We start from the raw sequence: 15,608 nt of genomic DNA, 5'->3' as shown, positions 1-15,608 counted from the left end.
TTTAGCAGGGTAAGACTAGAGGGAAGGCAGTTAGTCATCACAACCTACCACCAACTCTTGGGCTACTCTTTTACCAATGAATAGTAGGATTGATTGTCACGTTATAACACCCCCACGGCTGAGAGGGCAAGCATGTTTGGTGTAACGGGGATTCGAACCCGCGCCCCTCAGACTACTAGTAGAGTGCCTTAACCAACTGACCATGCTGGACCAATTATTTCGGACTACAAGTAATCTATCTTTAGCAGCTTACTGGGAACGTTTATGGTATTCAATTTCAAAAGTCAAGAAAACAAACCAACCTGGCTAGATAAGCTGTAATATACACATCAGTTTTTATAAAATACCAAATAAAAACAATGCACAAGTTGGTTTTTCATTCAACGAAGCATGAACACACTTTAAACTTTCTTTGAAAATACCTTGACTTAAGATGTATTGTCAAGACTTGTGGGTGTTCTATTTAGTGATATGGAGCAGTGGACTTAACGCACGTCGTCGCTACCTGTAGTTAAAGACAAAAAAAGAAATGTACGAATACTTCTTTGAAGTGCTTAGAATTTTAATATTATTATATTAATAATATACTATTCTTTAACCTAACTTATACAAAAAATGAATATTTAATTGCCTAAAATAATAGGTTAAACCATTTTTTTTTTCTTTATGAGAATGATATTTCGAACCAAAGCTCTTCGGGAGATCGAACAGTTAACAACTTGTAACTTATAAAGTTTTACACTAAGCATATTAGGTTTCTTCTGAGATCTTCTAATTTATTTTTAGAATCCTGATGATTAGGTTATTAGATTAACAATACATTCTGAGAATGAAGTGCACAACAAATATAACTAATTTGTTTTAAAAAAAGGAGAACAAATTCGTGTTTTCATCTTAACAAGTTCTATGTGAATATATAACACAAAGTGTGTGTCACCGGAATTACAAACCTTACTGAAACTAAGTAAAAACAGAATATTAAACAGAACCTTAGTTCGCAATATTAAGTGACAGGTTTATCGATGTGATTTCCCTATTTGAGAGTGTAACTAAAATGAATTAGAAACTTGTTTATGTGTTGTCTGTGAACTGGAAAAACTAATACACTAAATACGTTTATCTAGTATTCTGTTTGATTTTGTTGCTCATTATAAAACTATGCTGTTAATGAAACTATTTTGTATTTCATAAGTCCTTAAAATCTGTCGCTGAGGTGTCTGGAACTTAATACAATTTAAAAACGTTTAGTGACATCTAACGGTAGCTTTACAAATTAATGAGTAATATCAACCAAGTAAATCATTAACAAATCAAAGGATAAAAAGTAGTGTAGGTAGAAAGGTAATGTGATTAATTTTATTTTTATTAAAGGTCTAACCTAACTAGAATTGTAAAAATCAAAATTCCTGACCTGATATTATGATAGATAACAGAGTATAAAGTTAATTGAATATGACTGTAGAAACAGGATAACTTTCCCTATGAGACAATTGAAAATGTATTCAGAGCGCTGATTTTCACTATACTTTCTTTTGAGTACTTGTGTTTTATAATGAAGTGTTATATATGACTACCCTGTGGACCCCTGTAAACCACTACACGCAGTAGTAAACGAGTAAATATTCCTTCTATTGAACAGGTTGAGTGCAAGAAAGCTCAACCGAAGGAAGTGATGATGCCAAACAACGTGGCACGTGGAAGGGGAACTGGTCGAGGAGGTTACGGTGAGTTTGGTACGAAATTATATTTATCTTCTTGAAATTAGTATGTTTCTCACTGAATCACTTATTATTTTCTGTTTTTGTGTGTGTTTTTATTATTAATATTACTACACATGATGAGATCCATCTCGCTTGTTTGGTCTTAAGGAGGAATTCTCTAGAAGAAAACAAATAAGACAAGTATTTCCTTGGATGGAAAGCTATTTTTTTATATCCTCAATAGAGTTAAAGAAATTAAAGATGTTGTATTTATTATTTTTGATGGGCTCACTTTGTTTATTTGCTGTTATTTAAATTAAATTATGTTAGCCTTGTGAGAATTTTTCTTAAACGAAATTTCAAATAATACTGTTCATGGGATCAGTTTGTTTTGAATTTTGCACAAAGCTACAAGAAATCTATCTGCGCTAGTCGTCCCTAATTTAGTAGTGTAAGATTAGAGGGAAGGCAGCTAGTCACCACCACCCATCGCCAACTTTTGGACTACTCTTTTACCAACGAATAGTGGGATTGACCATCACGTTATAAAGCCCCCACCGGTGAAAGGGCGAACATGGTTGGTACGGTGGGGGTTCGAACCTGCGCCACTCAGATTTCAAGTCAAGAATCTGTGATCGTGAGATCAGATCAAATCTATTATTAAAGTATATTTTAGTATAACCATAAAATGTTCTTCTCACGTATTATAAAACAACACAGTTGCTATTTTTCTACTTCACATTAGGTCAAGCTAAAGATAATTTCAATGGTTTAGAATTGATCTAAATTAACTTATAGTGGCAATCACATTTAATGCCAGTTACCAGAGCATTGAATTAAAAAAATTCTATATGATATTAGCCATCTATTGTTCGAAAATCGTTTTACTCTCACATACTATTTTATGTTAGAATGCAACAGTACTAAAGACATTCTATACACGTATAGAGGAAATTAATACCAATGATTCCTGTTTTAGTACCCTGAATTATTTTAGCAACGAAGCCCTTTGCAATTCAGTTTTATTCAGTTGTTTCAGTTTTTTCATATATCGTTTTGTTTTTCCTTAAGAAACGGGAAGTTCTTCAAAATGTTAGAAAACGAAACAAAATGTTTTACTATTTTTTTAACATTTCATAACCAAATTTACATCAACAAATATATAAAGTAGTACTGTCAATTTATGTAACTACTTCGCAGGACATGGATGGACCTTTCCCAAAATTGGTATGGATGTTCATTATGTTCATGCAAAGAAACTTACATGTTTTCAGTTTCGCACTCGGTGTTTTGCGGTTTTATGAACGTTTTTATGTGTTTTTTTTTACCATTACCTCACCTTCTGTGGATGAATCTTCACCAAATTTGGCATATAAGTTTGTTGGGCCCAAATGAAGATACGATTTGTTTTTGAAGTTTTTATTTTGTGGTTTTTCATGGGCGTTTTTGCTTTTTTTTATAATTGCATCTAAGGGAACTAACTGTTCATGTTCTAAGATAACCTTTCATTAATCATGAATTTACATAACTTCCATCCAGCGAACGGGTACTCCCGTTAGTATATTTATATATATATATATATACATATTATAACAGACCGACAATCTGCTGTGATATTTATTAAACTAAGATCCTATCTGTCACACATGCTAGTACTGTTAAACATTGTACGTTATATCTATTCGTAATACTACATTACACAAATAAAGTTAAGTAAATTTACTGCATATATAAACACACGTTGAAAATATTAAATATCTCTTTTTACAGATCTTGTTTGGCCCCTTGGAGCATTAACAGAAGGTAGGTATAGCGTTTGTGACCCTGAAACTATTTATATTACTTGTGATTGTTCATCTAAAAGAAAAGACGTATTGCAATATAACTGGAAAACTGAGAATAGTGAATAATTTCCAGAAAATAAGTAATGGATTATTTTGAAAAGTTGTTTCTATGTAAGTTAGAACTATAAAATGCAAGTAACTCTTCGTAAAAGGGGCCGTAACCTCACGAACTTATATATTTTAAAAGTATTTTAACTTTTTAAGTAATGCAATAAGACTTCGAATCTAACAATTCACTGGATTTCTTTGACGTTAACTACATTCTAGTCCAAGCTGATTTGGTTGGAAATATGCTTTGTTAGCAGCCGCTGTTGTGAAATAGACTTTACAAGTGACCATCTCTACAAGCAAAATGTTCCAGGTTCAAAAGATTCAGTTACTTAAGTCATACAAAATAATAAATAAAACAAGTCTTGAGATCAAACGATCCGCATCCAGCAGTTGTTCCTGTATGTTTTTCCAGGTCTACAACTTCTATAAGGAGTGTGTCTTCAGGGAAAAAAAAATGGTCTTCTCAGGATTCTGCTCGATCATTTTTCAAAATGTCAGCTTTTCTCGGCTAAAACGAAAAGGTGGTTCAGTTGGTAAACAAAAAATAGAATAGAAATTAACATGTAACAAAGGGCATTTAATAAAGGTAGAGATAGAGATACTTCATGAGTATTTAGGTCAGGTTTGGTAGTTTGTATTAATAATGTTTCATTAATTTGTCTTTTGTTTACTTGTTTTTTATGTTTTCGTAATTTAGTTTATGGTGATTTTTCATTTGTTCATTTACATGAGATAGTCTTTTGAAGAGTTCACAATTGTTACAGTTAATTCGTAGATAGATTTATTTGTGTAGTCTTCACAATTGAAAGGTTTGTTTAATAATTCTTCTGATTTTAACACACGATTTGGTATCAATTCTGTTTCAATATTCGTGTTATGTTTATTTTTCTCAGTTTGTTCCATATTATAAACTGTTTTCTTCTACTTCCTATTTATAAGACAATATCAGTATACAAGATACTTATATTTATATACTAAATGATGAAAAAACTTACAAACGTAACTTTAAATTTGAACAAGACATATAAAAACAAACTAAATAAATTCATATAAAAATAAACAAATACAAAAAAAATTCCTGAAGTTATAATAGCACAAAAATAGAATATCAAACATTATGGCTGTTTGAAAATACAAAAGAATTCGGTTAGGATCAGATACATATGTATAATTTAAACATAACCCAGATAAGCATTTCTGTTGTAAGAATTTTTTTTATGAAATCATTAAAAAGAACCATATAAAATAGCAAAATATTTAATGATCAATAATATAGTTGTGATGTCATTTCAATGTTCTTCTGAAGAAATTAACATAGCAACAGAAAAACTAAATAAAAATTATGAATTGTATCTTGATTTAATAATGGTAAAATTTCTTCGGTTTCGTAGCAATCAACTGTTTCGAATGTTCTGGACATTTTGCATCCATAGAAATGAACTTAGCACTATCACTGTTTAGTAAACATATTCGCAAATCCTATAGAAATAAAAGCTACATAAACGGTTGTATTCCTCCATATGCTTTTGGATGATGTATTATGTATTTTTAACAACTAATGTGAAAACCTTCTTCTTTTAATACGTAAGTTTCGTTGAAAGGCATATGTGTTTTCTTATTGCAAAGCCACATCGGGCTATCTGCTGAGCCCACCGAGGGTAATCGAACCACTGATTTTAACGTTGTAAATCCGTAGACTTACCGCTGTACTAGCCTGCGCTGACGAGAGGCAACATTATACTTCCTAAATTTAAATGTCACGTGATTTCATAAAACATTAAGCACAGACGTACAACGAAGTATCCAAAACTGATAACCATAACATGACATCAGTAAAAACACGTACAATAAAATGCTTCTATAGCACCGCTTTCCGTCTTCGTTCACCTGGTGAAATAAATAGTTCAACTTCCCTTTAAAGTTTAAATAATTCTGTAGAAAACCGTCGTTGATAAATATCTGAAACAGGTAAGGAAGTTAAAATATTCACCATTAGCATGCAAAGTATACAAGAAAACAAAGTTTTTGTTTTTTGTTAAGCACAAAGGGCTATTTATAAAAAAGAGAAGCAACCAAATTACAAAAATTATTCCATACATAAGAATGAGAGGAGAGTAATTTATAGAACTATAGAACACACAAGATAAATAAATGGTACAAAACCATTAATGAAAAGTAAAGAATTTACTGCATAAATGGATCTATGAAAGTAATTAGGAATTTGTGAATCTTTATACATTAATAAAATTAGTGTAAATCTGAAAACATATTTAATAAACTTCGAAAGGGCTTTCACATGTAAATGAATATGTAGAAAAATTTTAATCATAAAATAAGTTAGGGAAACATAAAGATATTGGGTAAACAAAAAGAAGTAAACAAAGTAAACGTTATCAGTGATGTCGAGAAACCCACTTGTTGAGAAATTTATATGCAAAAACGGCTCGTTTGGGTTGAGAAAATATTTTACATAGAAGAGCGAACAACGTGAACCTGACGATGACCGAAGAAGGTCGAAACGTTGTTCGCTCTTCTATGTAAAATATTTTCTCAACCCAAACGAGCCGTTTTTGCATATAAAAGTAAACGTTAAAAAAACATTAATAATACAAATTACCAAACCTATTATAGATATTTAAAAATGATCTTCACTTTATCTTTATTGGACTCAATCTATTACACGTGACTTTTGTTTAAATATTTAATTGGCTCAAGTACAAAGTGAAAAGAAAAATCTTGATCTACCCAAGAAATACTTATATATTTTCCGAATTTTAGGGAAACAAGCTTTTAATTTAAGTAAAGGTTTAAGTAAAAACAACACCTTTAACGATTTTATGAAACGTCTTGTCGGTGTTACTCTGACATTCTTAGTTTTAGAGAAGATACGCTAATGGCTTTAGTAGTGATGAAATATTCTGTGATGCATAAAAATATGGTACATTTGAGATATATATATATATATATATATGAGCGTGTTTTTTATTAAGTATTACAGCAAAAATCATGTATTATTTTGTAAAATATTATTAATGTAGTTTAAACTTGACAAGGTAGGCGTGAATTAGAATCATTTGAAACATTTGATTCAACTGTGGTTGTTGTCTCTTCCAGTAGGATTCCCAGCGGCTTACAGCTACGGGCGAGGAGGATACACTGGCTATCCCGGATTTGGCTATCCGTTCGCAGGTATGAACTTAAATATGCAACAGATATATATTCCATGCCCTCTGGATCACGTGAGCGTATACAACTTGCATGCAATGCAGCTGTGACGATCAACACCGTAGGATCATGCTCTCCAATCCACTTGCTCCCCAGATTGTTTTGAATATATTATAGTTTACACTGTCTCAGCACTTCTAGAATGTTCGAATCAGCTACCTTAACGTTTCTGTGTTTGGGTTTTTGTCCGCATCTCTTGGTTTTATTTTAATTTTTATTGGGTGATATACCTAAATTTGTTTTCTATTAAGCCCAACAAACTAATTTTTTTTGTTGTTGTTTTAAATTGGGATGGTTCTATGATAATTTTTTACAACCTGTGTGATTTCATTATGTTACTTTAGTTTCTATCATACCCCTGATTTTTTGTCAAAGTTTCAGCCGAATTGAACTTTCAGAGATGCTTACATATTTTTTTCATCACAGCGTCTCAAATGAAGGCCGAAAAAATCGCTATGTTTACCACCCAAATGCCTATTATTTATCACGTATTTAAGCGATTTAAAACTCCAAGAACAATTTATATTTTACACAAGTCGGCTCGGTGTTTTATTATTAGGTCCACAGGATTGGCCTACTTGTCTGAGAGGAGGGTTTTAAACGTATTCTGTGAACAATGACTTAGATAGAAATATACTTAATAATTTCGGAGAGGCCAGTGTGCTGGAACACGTCCCATACTGATAATTATCTGTTTCGTACGTCCTAAAAATAAGAGCAATATTATTCACATGTGTTTCTTATAGTTTAGAAACAGTAATTTTGCTAGGAGTCGAGATTTCTCCAAAGTAGGTAGGAAATGCAGCAAAGTGAGCTGTTTCTAGTATAATATCGATTTCACTGTAATAAGTATTCATGTCTGTAATCTTATATTATTACTGTTAAACTAAGAGGTAGTGATAGAACACTGTGCATAGCGCGATCCACAATACGAGAAATTGGTTAGAATAGACATTTCCAAACTGCTCAGTTTTCAATTCTGGTGATCAAAAAAGTTGAAACTGTTGGAAATTATTTATCGCTGTAAAAATATGTAATTCTTAATTTTTATTTTGTGAATTCGCTTTTAATGACATTGAATTTGTTGGAATTGTTTCAATTGTGTAAATAAATTATTTCGAACGTTACATCAAACGTTTTGTCACTTCTACACTTGATACGTCTCGGCAGCAAAAAGCCTCATTAACCAGATAGTAGTTTAACATTTGAATCACAAGACAAAAAATATAAAGACATGCCACGTAAGCAATAGGCGTTTTCAATTTGGCTACTGTAGTATCAGTGTATAGGTGCTAGGAAATCACGTCACTTATTTGAAGCAAACCGTAACATTAACATTTACTTTTGTCTTTAACGTAGTATTTAGTAGTTGTATTTCTTACCCAAATTTGTTAGTGTAGTATCCAGTGAACAAGTTTCTTACCTAAGGTTACTAGTTGAGCACTTAGCAGTTGTGTATTTTAGCCAAAGTTTCTAGTGTAGTAACTGCAATAGAGTGTCTTAGATAAAGTTGTTAGTATTGTTAGTCCAACAGCAAGCTATGTTTCTTAAACTTGTTAGCGTAGTATCTAGCTGTCATGTTTTCTATAAACGTTACTAGTCTACAGCGTAGCAATTGTGTTTTTTACCCAAAGTTGTCTGTGTAGTTTCTAGTAATTGAGCTTCTTACGTAACGTTGGTAGGACAGTACATAACAGTATATATTCTTACCCAAGGTTGTTAGTGTAGTATCGAGTAATAAAGTCTCCTAATAAAGTTGCTTGTTTAGCACCTAACAGTTATGTTTCTTAAACAAAGTTGTTTGTGTAGTAACTGTCAGGTGAGTTCCTCTATAAAATTGTTAATGCAGTATTGATGATCAAATACCTATCTAAGTTATTAGTGTAGCACGTAGCAATTGTGTTTTTACCCAAAGTTGTAAATCTAATATCGAGTAACGAGATTCCTAACAAAGTTGTTAGCGTAGCACCTAACAGTTGTTTCTTCAAAGATGCTAAATTTTACTAAGTAAGTTCCTAACCAATCTTGCTTGTGTAGTACCTAGCATTATATATTATTACCCCTAGTTGTTAGATTAGTATCGATTAATCGAGTTTCCTTCAAAGTTATTAGTGTAGCATGTAGCAATCTTGTTTTTTACCCAAAGTTGTCAGTCTAATATCGAATATTCGAGTTTCCCAAATAAATGGTTAGTATTGAATTTAGAAGTTCAGTTTTTAATCAAAGTTGTTAGTGTAGTATTTATCATATGAACTCACTAGTAAAGTTGTTAGTGTAGTATTTATCATATGAGCTCACTAGTAAAGTTGTTAGTGTAGTATTTATCATATGAGTTCACTAGTAAAGTTGTTAGTGTAGTATTTATCATATGAGCTCACTAGTAAAGTTGTTAGTGTAGTATTTATCATTTGAGCTCACTAGTAAAGTTGTTAGTGTAGTATTTATCATATGAGTTCACTAGTAAAGTTGTTAGTGTCATATGAGTTCACTAGTAAAGTTGTTAGTGTAGTATTTATCATTTGAGTTCACTAGTAAAGTTGTTAGTGTAGTATTTATCATATGAGTTCACTAGTAAAGTTGTTAGTGTAGTATTTATCATATGAGTTCACTAGTAAAGTTGTTAGTGTAGTATTTATCATATGAGTTCACTAGTAAAGTTGTTAGTGTAGTATTTATCATATGAGCTCACTAGTAAAGTTGTTAGTGTAGTATTTATCATATGAGTTCACTAGTAAAGTTGTTAGTGTAGTATTTATCATTTGAGCTCACTAGTAAAGTTGTTAGTGTAGTATTTATCATATGAGTTCACTAGTAAAGTTGTTAGTGTAGTATTTATCATATGAGTTCACTAGTAAAGTTGTTAGTGTAGTATTTATCATATGAGTTCACTAGTAAAGTTGTTAGTGTAGTATTTATCATATGAGTTCACTAGTAAAGTTGTTAGTGTAGTATTTATCATATGAGCTCACCAGTAAAGTTGTTAGTGTAGTATTTATCATATGAGTTCACTAGTAAAGTTGTTAGTGTAGTATTTATCATATGAGCTCACTAGTAAAGTTGTTAGTGTAGTATTTATCATATGAGTTCACTAGTAAAGTTGTTAGTGTAGTATTTATCATATGAGTTCACTAGTAAAGTTGTTAGTGTAGTATTTATCATATGAGCTCACTAGTAAATTTGTTAGTGTAGTATTTATCATATGAGCTCACTAGTAAAGTTGTTAGTGTAGTATTTATCATATGAGTTCACTAGTAAAGTTGTTAGTGTAGTATTTATCATATGAGCTCACTAGTAAAGTTGTTAGTGTAGTATTTATCATATGAGTTCACTAGTAAAGTTGTTAGTGTAGTATTTATCATATGAGTTCACTAGTAAAGTTGTTAGTGTAGTATTTATCATATGAGCTCACTAGTAAATTTGTTAGTGTAGTATTTATCATATGAGCTCACTAGTAAAGTTGTTAGTGTAGTATTTATCATATGAGTTCACTAGTAAAATTGTTAGTGTAGTATTTATCATATGAGTTCACTAGTAAAGTTGTTAGTGTAGTATTTATCATATGAGTTCACTAGTAAAGTTGTTAGTGTAGTATTTATCATATGAGCTCACTAGTAAAGTTGTTAGTGTAGTATCGAGTAATCGAGCTCCCTAAAACGTTATTAGTGTTGTATGTAGCAACTGAATTTCTTACCTAATTTTGCTAGTGTAGTACATAGCAATATACATTCTTACCCAAAATTGTTAGTGCGATATCGAATATTCAAGTTTCCTAACTCGGTGGTTATTGTAGGACTCATCAGGTTATTTTTTTCCCAAAGTTGTTAGTTTAGAACTTAGCAGTTTAGTTCCTTACCCACAGTTGTGAGCGTAGTATGAAGTAATCGAGTTTTCCCACAGTTTTTCCTGCCAAAAGTTGTTAGTTTAGTATCAAATAATCGAGTTCTCTGACGAAGTTGTTAGTGTTGCACTTAGTAGTTTTTTCTTACCCAAAGTTGGAGTTGGAGTTCCTTAACAAAATTGTTAGTACAACACCCAACAGTTGTATTTCTACCCATAGAGGTTAGTGTAGTAATCAACTTTCGTAAGAAAATTATTAATTTAGCACAGTCATTAGTGTAGCACCTAGCGGTTGTGTTTCTCGTATCACTAAAAAGTTTATATTTTAATAGCAAATAAAATAACAAAGATGTTATTATAGTGATCTTTTCCTAACAAAAATGTTAAAGTAATAGTTAGCATTTATATTTCTCACCCAGAATTGTTATTGTAGTACCAAGTTGTTCGTGTAGCTCCTAGCGGCTGTGTTACTTTTCGAACAAAATAGGTAGTGTAGCACATAGCAGTTGTCTTCCCCATGCAAGGTTATTAGTGTGGTATAGAGAAATAGAGTTTACTAGAAAAAAAAAGGTGCTACTGATACACTTAAAATTTGTATTTCTTACCTAAAATAGTTACTGTATAACTGGTTAACTGAGTTCCCAACAAAGTTGTCAGTGTAGCATCTAACAGTTGCGTTTCTTAAACCAAATTTGCCAGTGTAGTATGGAGTAATCGAGTTTTATAATGAATTTATTAACGTAGCTCTTAGCAATTGTGTTTTTTGCCCAAAGTAGTCAGTGTAGCATTAGGTAATATAATTTTCTAACAAATTTGTTAGTGTAGAACCTAGTGGTTGTCTTTCCTACCCAAATGCGTTAGTGTAGTATAGAGCAATAGACTGTCCCTCAGAAGATGTTAATATTGCAATTATCATTTGTGTCCCTTACCCGAAGCTATTAGTGTAGCATTTATCATAAAAGCATATTTCACAAAGTTAAAATTACAGTATTTAGCAACTGAGCTTCTAAACAAACTTTGCTACTATAGTGTCTACCATCCGAACTTCTTACCCAATTGTGTTAGTGTAATAATTTATCAACTGAGCTTCTAAACAAACTTTGCTACTATAGTGTCTAGCATCCGAGCTGCTTACCTCATTGTGTTAGTGTAAGAATGTAGCAACTGAGCTTTTAAACACACTTTGCTACTATAGTGTCTAGCATCCGAGCTGCTTACCCCATTGTGTTAGTGTAAGAATCCAGAAAATGAGCTTCTAAACAAACTTTACTAGTATGGTGTCTAGCATCCGAGCTGCTTGCCTCATTGAGTTAGTGTAAAAATGTATCAACTGAACTTCTAAACAGGCTTTACTAGTAGTGTCTGGCATCCGAACTTCTTACCGTCATTGTGTTAGTGTAAGAATATAGCAACTGAGCTTCTAAACAAACTTTGCTATTATAGTATTAATCATCCGAACTTCTTACCCAACTGTGTTAGTGGAAGAATGTAGTAACTGAGCTTCTAAACAAACTTTCTTAGTATAGCGTCTAGCATCTGGGCTTATTACAGTTATTGTGTTAGTGTAATCATGTAGAAAGTGAGCTTGTAAACAAACTTTGCTAGTATAGTGTCTAGCATCCGAACTGCTTACCCCATTGTGTTAGTGTAAGAATGTAGCAACTGAGCTTTTAAACACACTTTGCTACTATAGTGTCTAGCATCCGAGCTGCTTACCCCATTGTGTTAGTGTAAGAATCCAGAAAATGAGCTTCTAAACAAACTTTACTAGTATGGTGTCTAGCATCCGAGCTGCTTGCCTCATTGAGTTAGTGTAAAAATGTATCAACTGAACTTCTAAACAGGCTTTACTAGTAGTGTCTGGCATCCGAACTTCTTACCGTCATTGTGTTAGTGTAAGAATATAGCAACTGAGCTTCTAAACAAACTTTGCTATTATAGTATTAATCATCCGAACTTCTTACCCAACTGTGTTAGTGGAAGAATGTAGTAACTGAGCTTCTAAACAAACTTTCTTAGTATAGCGTCTAGCATCTGGGCTTATTACAGTTATTGTGTTAGTGTAATCATGTAGAAAGTGAGCTTGTAAACAAACTTTGCTAGTATAGTGTCTAGCATCCGAACTGCTTACCCCATTGTGTTAATGTAAGAATGTAGCAACTTAGCTTCTAAACAAACTTTGCTTGTATAGTGTCTAGCATCTGAGTTTATTACCGTTGTTGTGTTAGTGTAATCATGTGACAAGTGAGCTTCTAAACAGACTTTGCTAGTATAGTGTCTAGCATCCGAGCTTCTTACCCCTTTGTATAGAAACTGAATCTCTAAACAGACTTTGCTAGTATAGTGTCTACCATCAGAGCTTCTTACCCTATTGTGTTAGTGTAAGAATGTAGCAACTGAGCTTCTAGTCAATCTTTGCTACTATAGCGTCTGGCATCCGAACTTCTTACTCAGGTTTATTAGCGAAATATCCATGATTCAGAGTTGTTACATAGCATCTTTAGTGTAATATGTAACAGTAGCGTTTCTTATCCCGATGTGTTAGGGTAGTACCTAGTATTTGAATTTATTACCCAAATATGTTAGCTTAGTGTTTAGTAGTCGAATTGCTTACAGAAATTCGTTATAGTAGTACTTTGCAGTAGTCCTCCTCTCCTAATTTTATTAGTGTAGTATCAGGCATCCAAGAGCATCTATTGTCTATATATGTTAGTACATTATGTAGTAGTCGGGTTTAGTAGAAATATTTTTAAATTTAGTATCACATAGCAAGTTTCATACTTCAAACTGTTATAGTAGTATCTAGCAGTCAAATTTATTACCAAACTTTATTGGTAAGGTTCTCAGTTTTCGACTAGTTACCCAAAGTAATTAGTGTAATTATAGTAGCCACTATCCTTGTCCAAATATATCAGTGCAGTACCCATCTGTTTGTTGTTCCTAGACTTATAATTGTAATACTTACTAGTCGAATGTCCGGCGCAGATTTTCTTGTGTAGTATCTAGCAGTTGAATTCCTAACCCAAATAGTTAGTCGAGATTCTCGTCCAAATTTTCTAAGGTGGCATTAAGCAAACGAACTTCTCACTCGGAGTTCATAACATGAAATAGTCTAATTTTTTACCATAGGTTTATCTGTTATTCTAGATTCCTAGTAAGAGTGTTTAATGTAGTATCTAACAGCATATTTTATTATCCAAAATCGTTAGTATCTTAATTAACATTGAGGATTATCACCGATGATCTTTATTCTCTACAACTTACTCCACTTCTCATTTCAAGTTATTAATGTAATAATTAATAGCTTTTAATTAATATCGTTAATGGTGTTTTTTACTCAGATTTTAGGTAGTGTGTAGCAATAGAAGTTTCCATTCATAATTTCATTGTAATATCCAATTATTGTTTATTCCACATAATTGTGAATGCAATAGCTAGCCATTGTTATTTTAGTCAAAATTTTAAATGTAGTATGTAATAATGGTTTCTTACTCAAATGTTTAGTGTAGCACATAATAGTAAAGGTTTATATTGAGAGTTTTTATTATACTGTTTACTAGTCGTTTATCTCGCAGAATTCTTGATGTAATGTTTTTAAACTAAATTTATTAGTGTAGTTTCTAGTTTTCAAGTTTTTAAACTAGTTTATGGTATCTTACTCTCGTGATTTTCTTATCCGAAATTATTTACACAGTGTTTAGTAATTGTCTGCGAACTAAAATTAAGTGTTATGTCTGATTGAAGAGTTTCAGTCGTTCAAAGTTTTATTATAATACCTAGCAGTTACTCGTACCCTCAAATGAGAGCAATATTGAACAGTAATATGTTTTTTACAAAACTTAGTATTTTCGATACTTATTACTAGGCATTAGTGTATTATATAATTATTGCGCTAATTAAATATAACAGTTAAAAGTTTATTGCCTAAAACTGTTAATTAAAAATAATTGTTAGTGGTGTATTATACAAAAGTTTTTAATCACACATTATTGTTGGTATTGTGTTGTCTATTATTAGATATTATTGTTAGTATTGTGTTGTCTATTATTAGAGATTATTGTTAGTATTATATAATTTATCAGCTGTGATAGTTATAGATAATTGTTGATAATCTATAGGAGAACAATTGTGTTATTTACATATAATTTTAAAGGGTGTATTATGTAAACATTCTTATTTGTTCATAGTTACTATGAGTTAACTTGCCCAAAGAAACGATTAGCAGTTTGTTGTAGTTTCTCTTTTACATTAGTTATTCATAGCCATTAATGGAATATTTTGAAACTACAGTGTTCTTAGCTATATCTGTCGTTAGTGTATTGTCTAGTTATTGAGAAATTTATATGTAGTTGTTATTAGTGCACTATATAGCTATTTTGTCACTTGTTTGCACACCCTATCATTGCATCGTCTAAGTATTGTTTATTTTCCTGTAACTGTTAATAGTGTATTATGTGTCTATTGTGTTACTTATTGATACCATTAGCGTGTTTTCCAACCGTTGTGTTACTTCATTGTAACTTATGAGACGCATACCTAAAACCTTTATCAGTATATTGTGTAACTATTGTATTACTTGCCTATAGATCTGTCTAGTGTATTATTAGTGCTTTTTAACATACCGTTCATAAAATATGTTGATATAGGATATCCTGGTGGTTTCATTTCTAATCAAAAATATTTTTATATTAGTTATGAATTATTGTTATAGTATTCAGTAATTATATCTCTTTCAAAAACCTGTAGTGTAGTTTCTACGCCTAATTCTTTTTTACCGAAATACAGATTTTCAATATAGAATATAAAATTTAAAATAGGCGACTCATTTCATAGTATTCTGATACTTTTTCGTTTAATTTATAGTTTATATATAATTGTTGTTCTCCCTTACTTGTTATTTCTACACAAAATAATTTAGCAATGTATTTTATTGACTTGTATTGTAATTAAA

General features: G+C 31.6%; 1 protein-coding gene across 8 annotated transcripts in view; it reads left to right on the top strand.

The window, feature by feature from the left end:
• The window catches only part of LOC143236782 (RNA-binding protein Musashi homolog Rbp6-like), a 254,822-nt gene that overhangs the window by 217,640 nt on the left and 21,574 nt on the right, over nt 1–15,608 (top strand). For 2 of the 8 annotated variants that reach the window (XM_076475333.1, XM_076475337.1), the window contains exons 9-11: nt 1,640–1,724; nt 3,471–3,503; nt 6,713–6,784. In XM_076475333.1, the coding sequence (XP_076331448.1) occupies nt 1,640–1,724; nt 3,471–3,503; nt 6,713–6,784 (190 nt within the window). Of the gene's footprint in view, nt 1–1,639; nt 1,734–3,470; nt 3,504–6,709; nt 6,785–15,608 lie in introns of all 8 variants that reach the window. The other 6 variants (XM_076475332.1, XM_076475336.1, XM_076475331.1 and 3 more) reach the window with 3 other exon arrangements.

The sequence above is a fragment of the Tachypleus tridentatus genome, chromosome 13, assembly GCF_004210375.1.
Source record: "Tachypleus tridentatus isolate NWPU-2018 chromosome 13, ASM421037v1, whole genome shotgun sequence".
Classification (NCBI taxonomy): Eukaryota; Metazoa; Arthropoda; class Merostomata; order Xiphosura; family Limulidae; genus Tachypleus; species Tachypleus tridentatus.
This window is presented reverse-complemented; position numbering and strand designations above follow the sequence as displayed.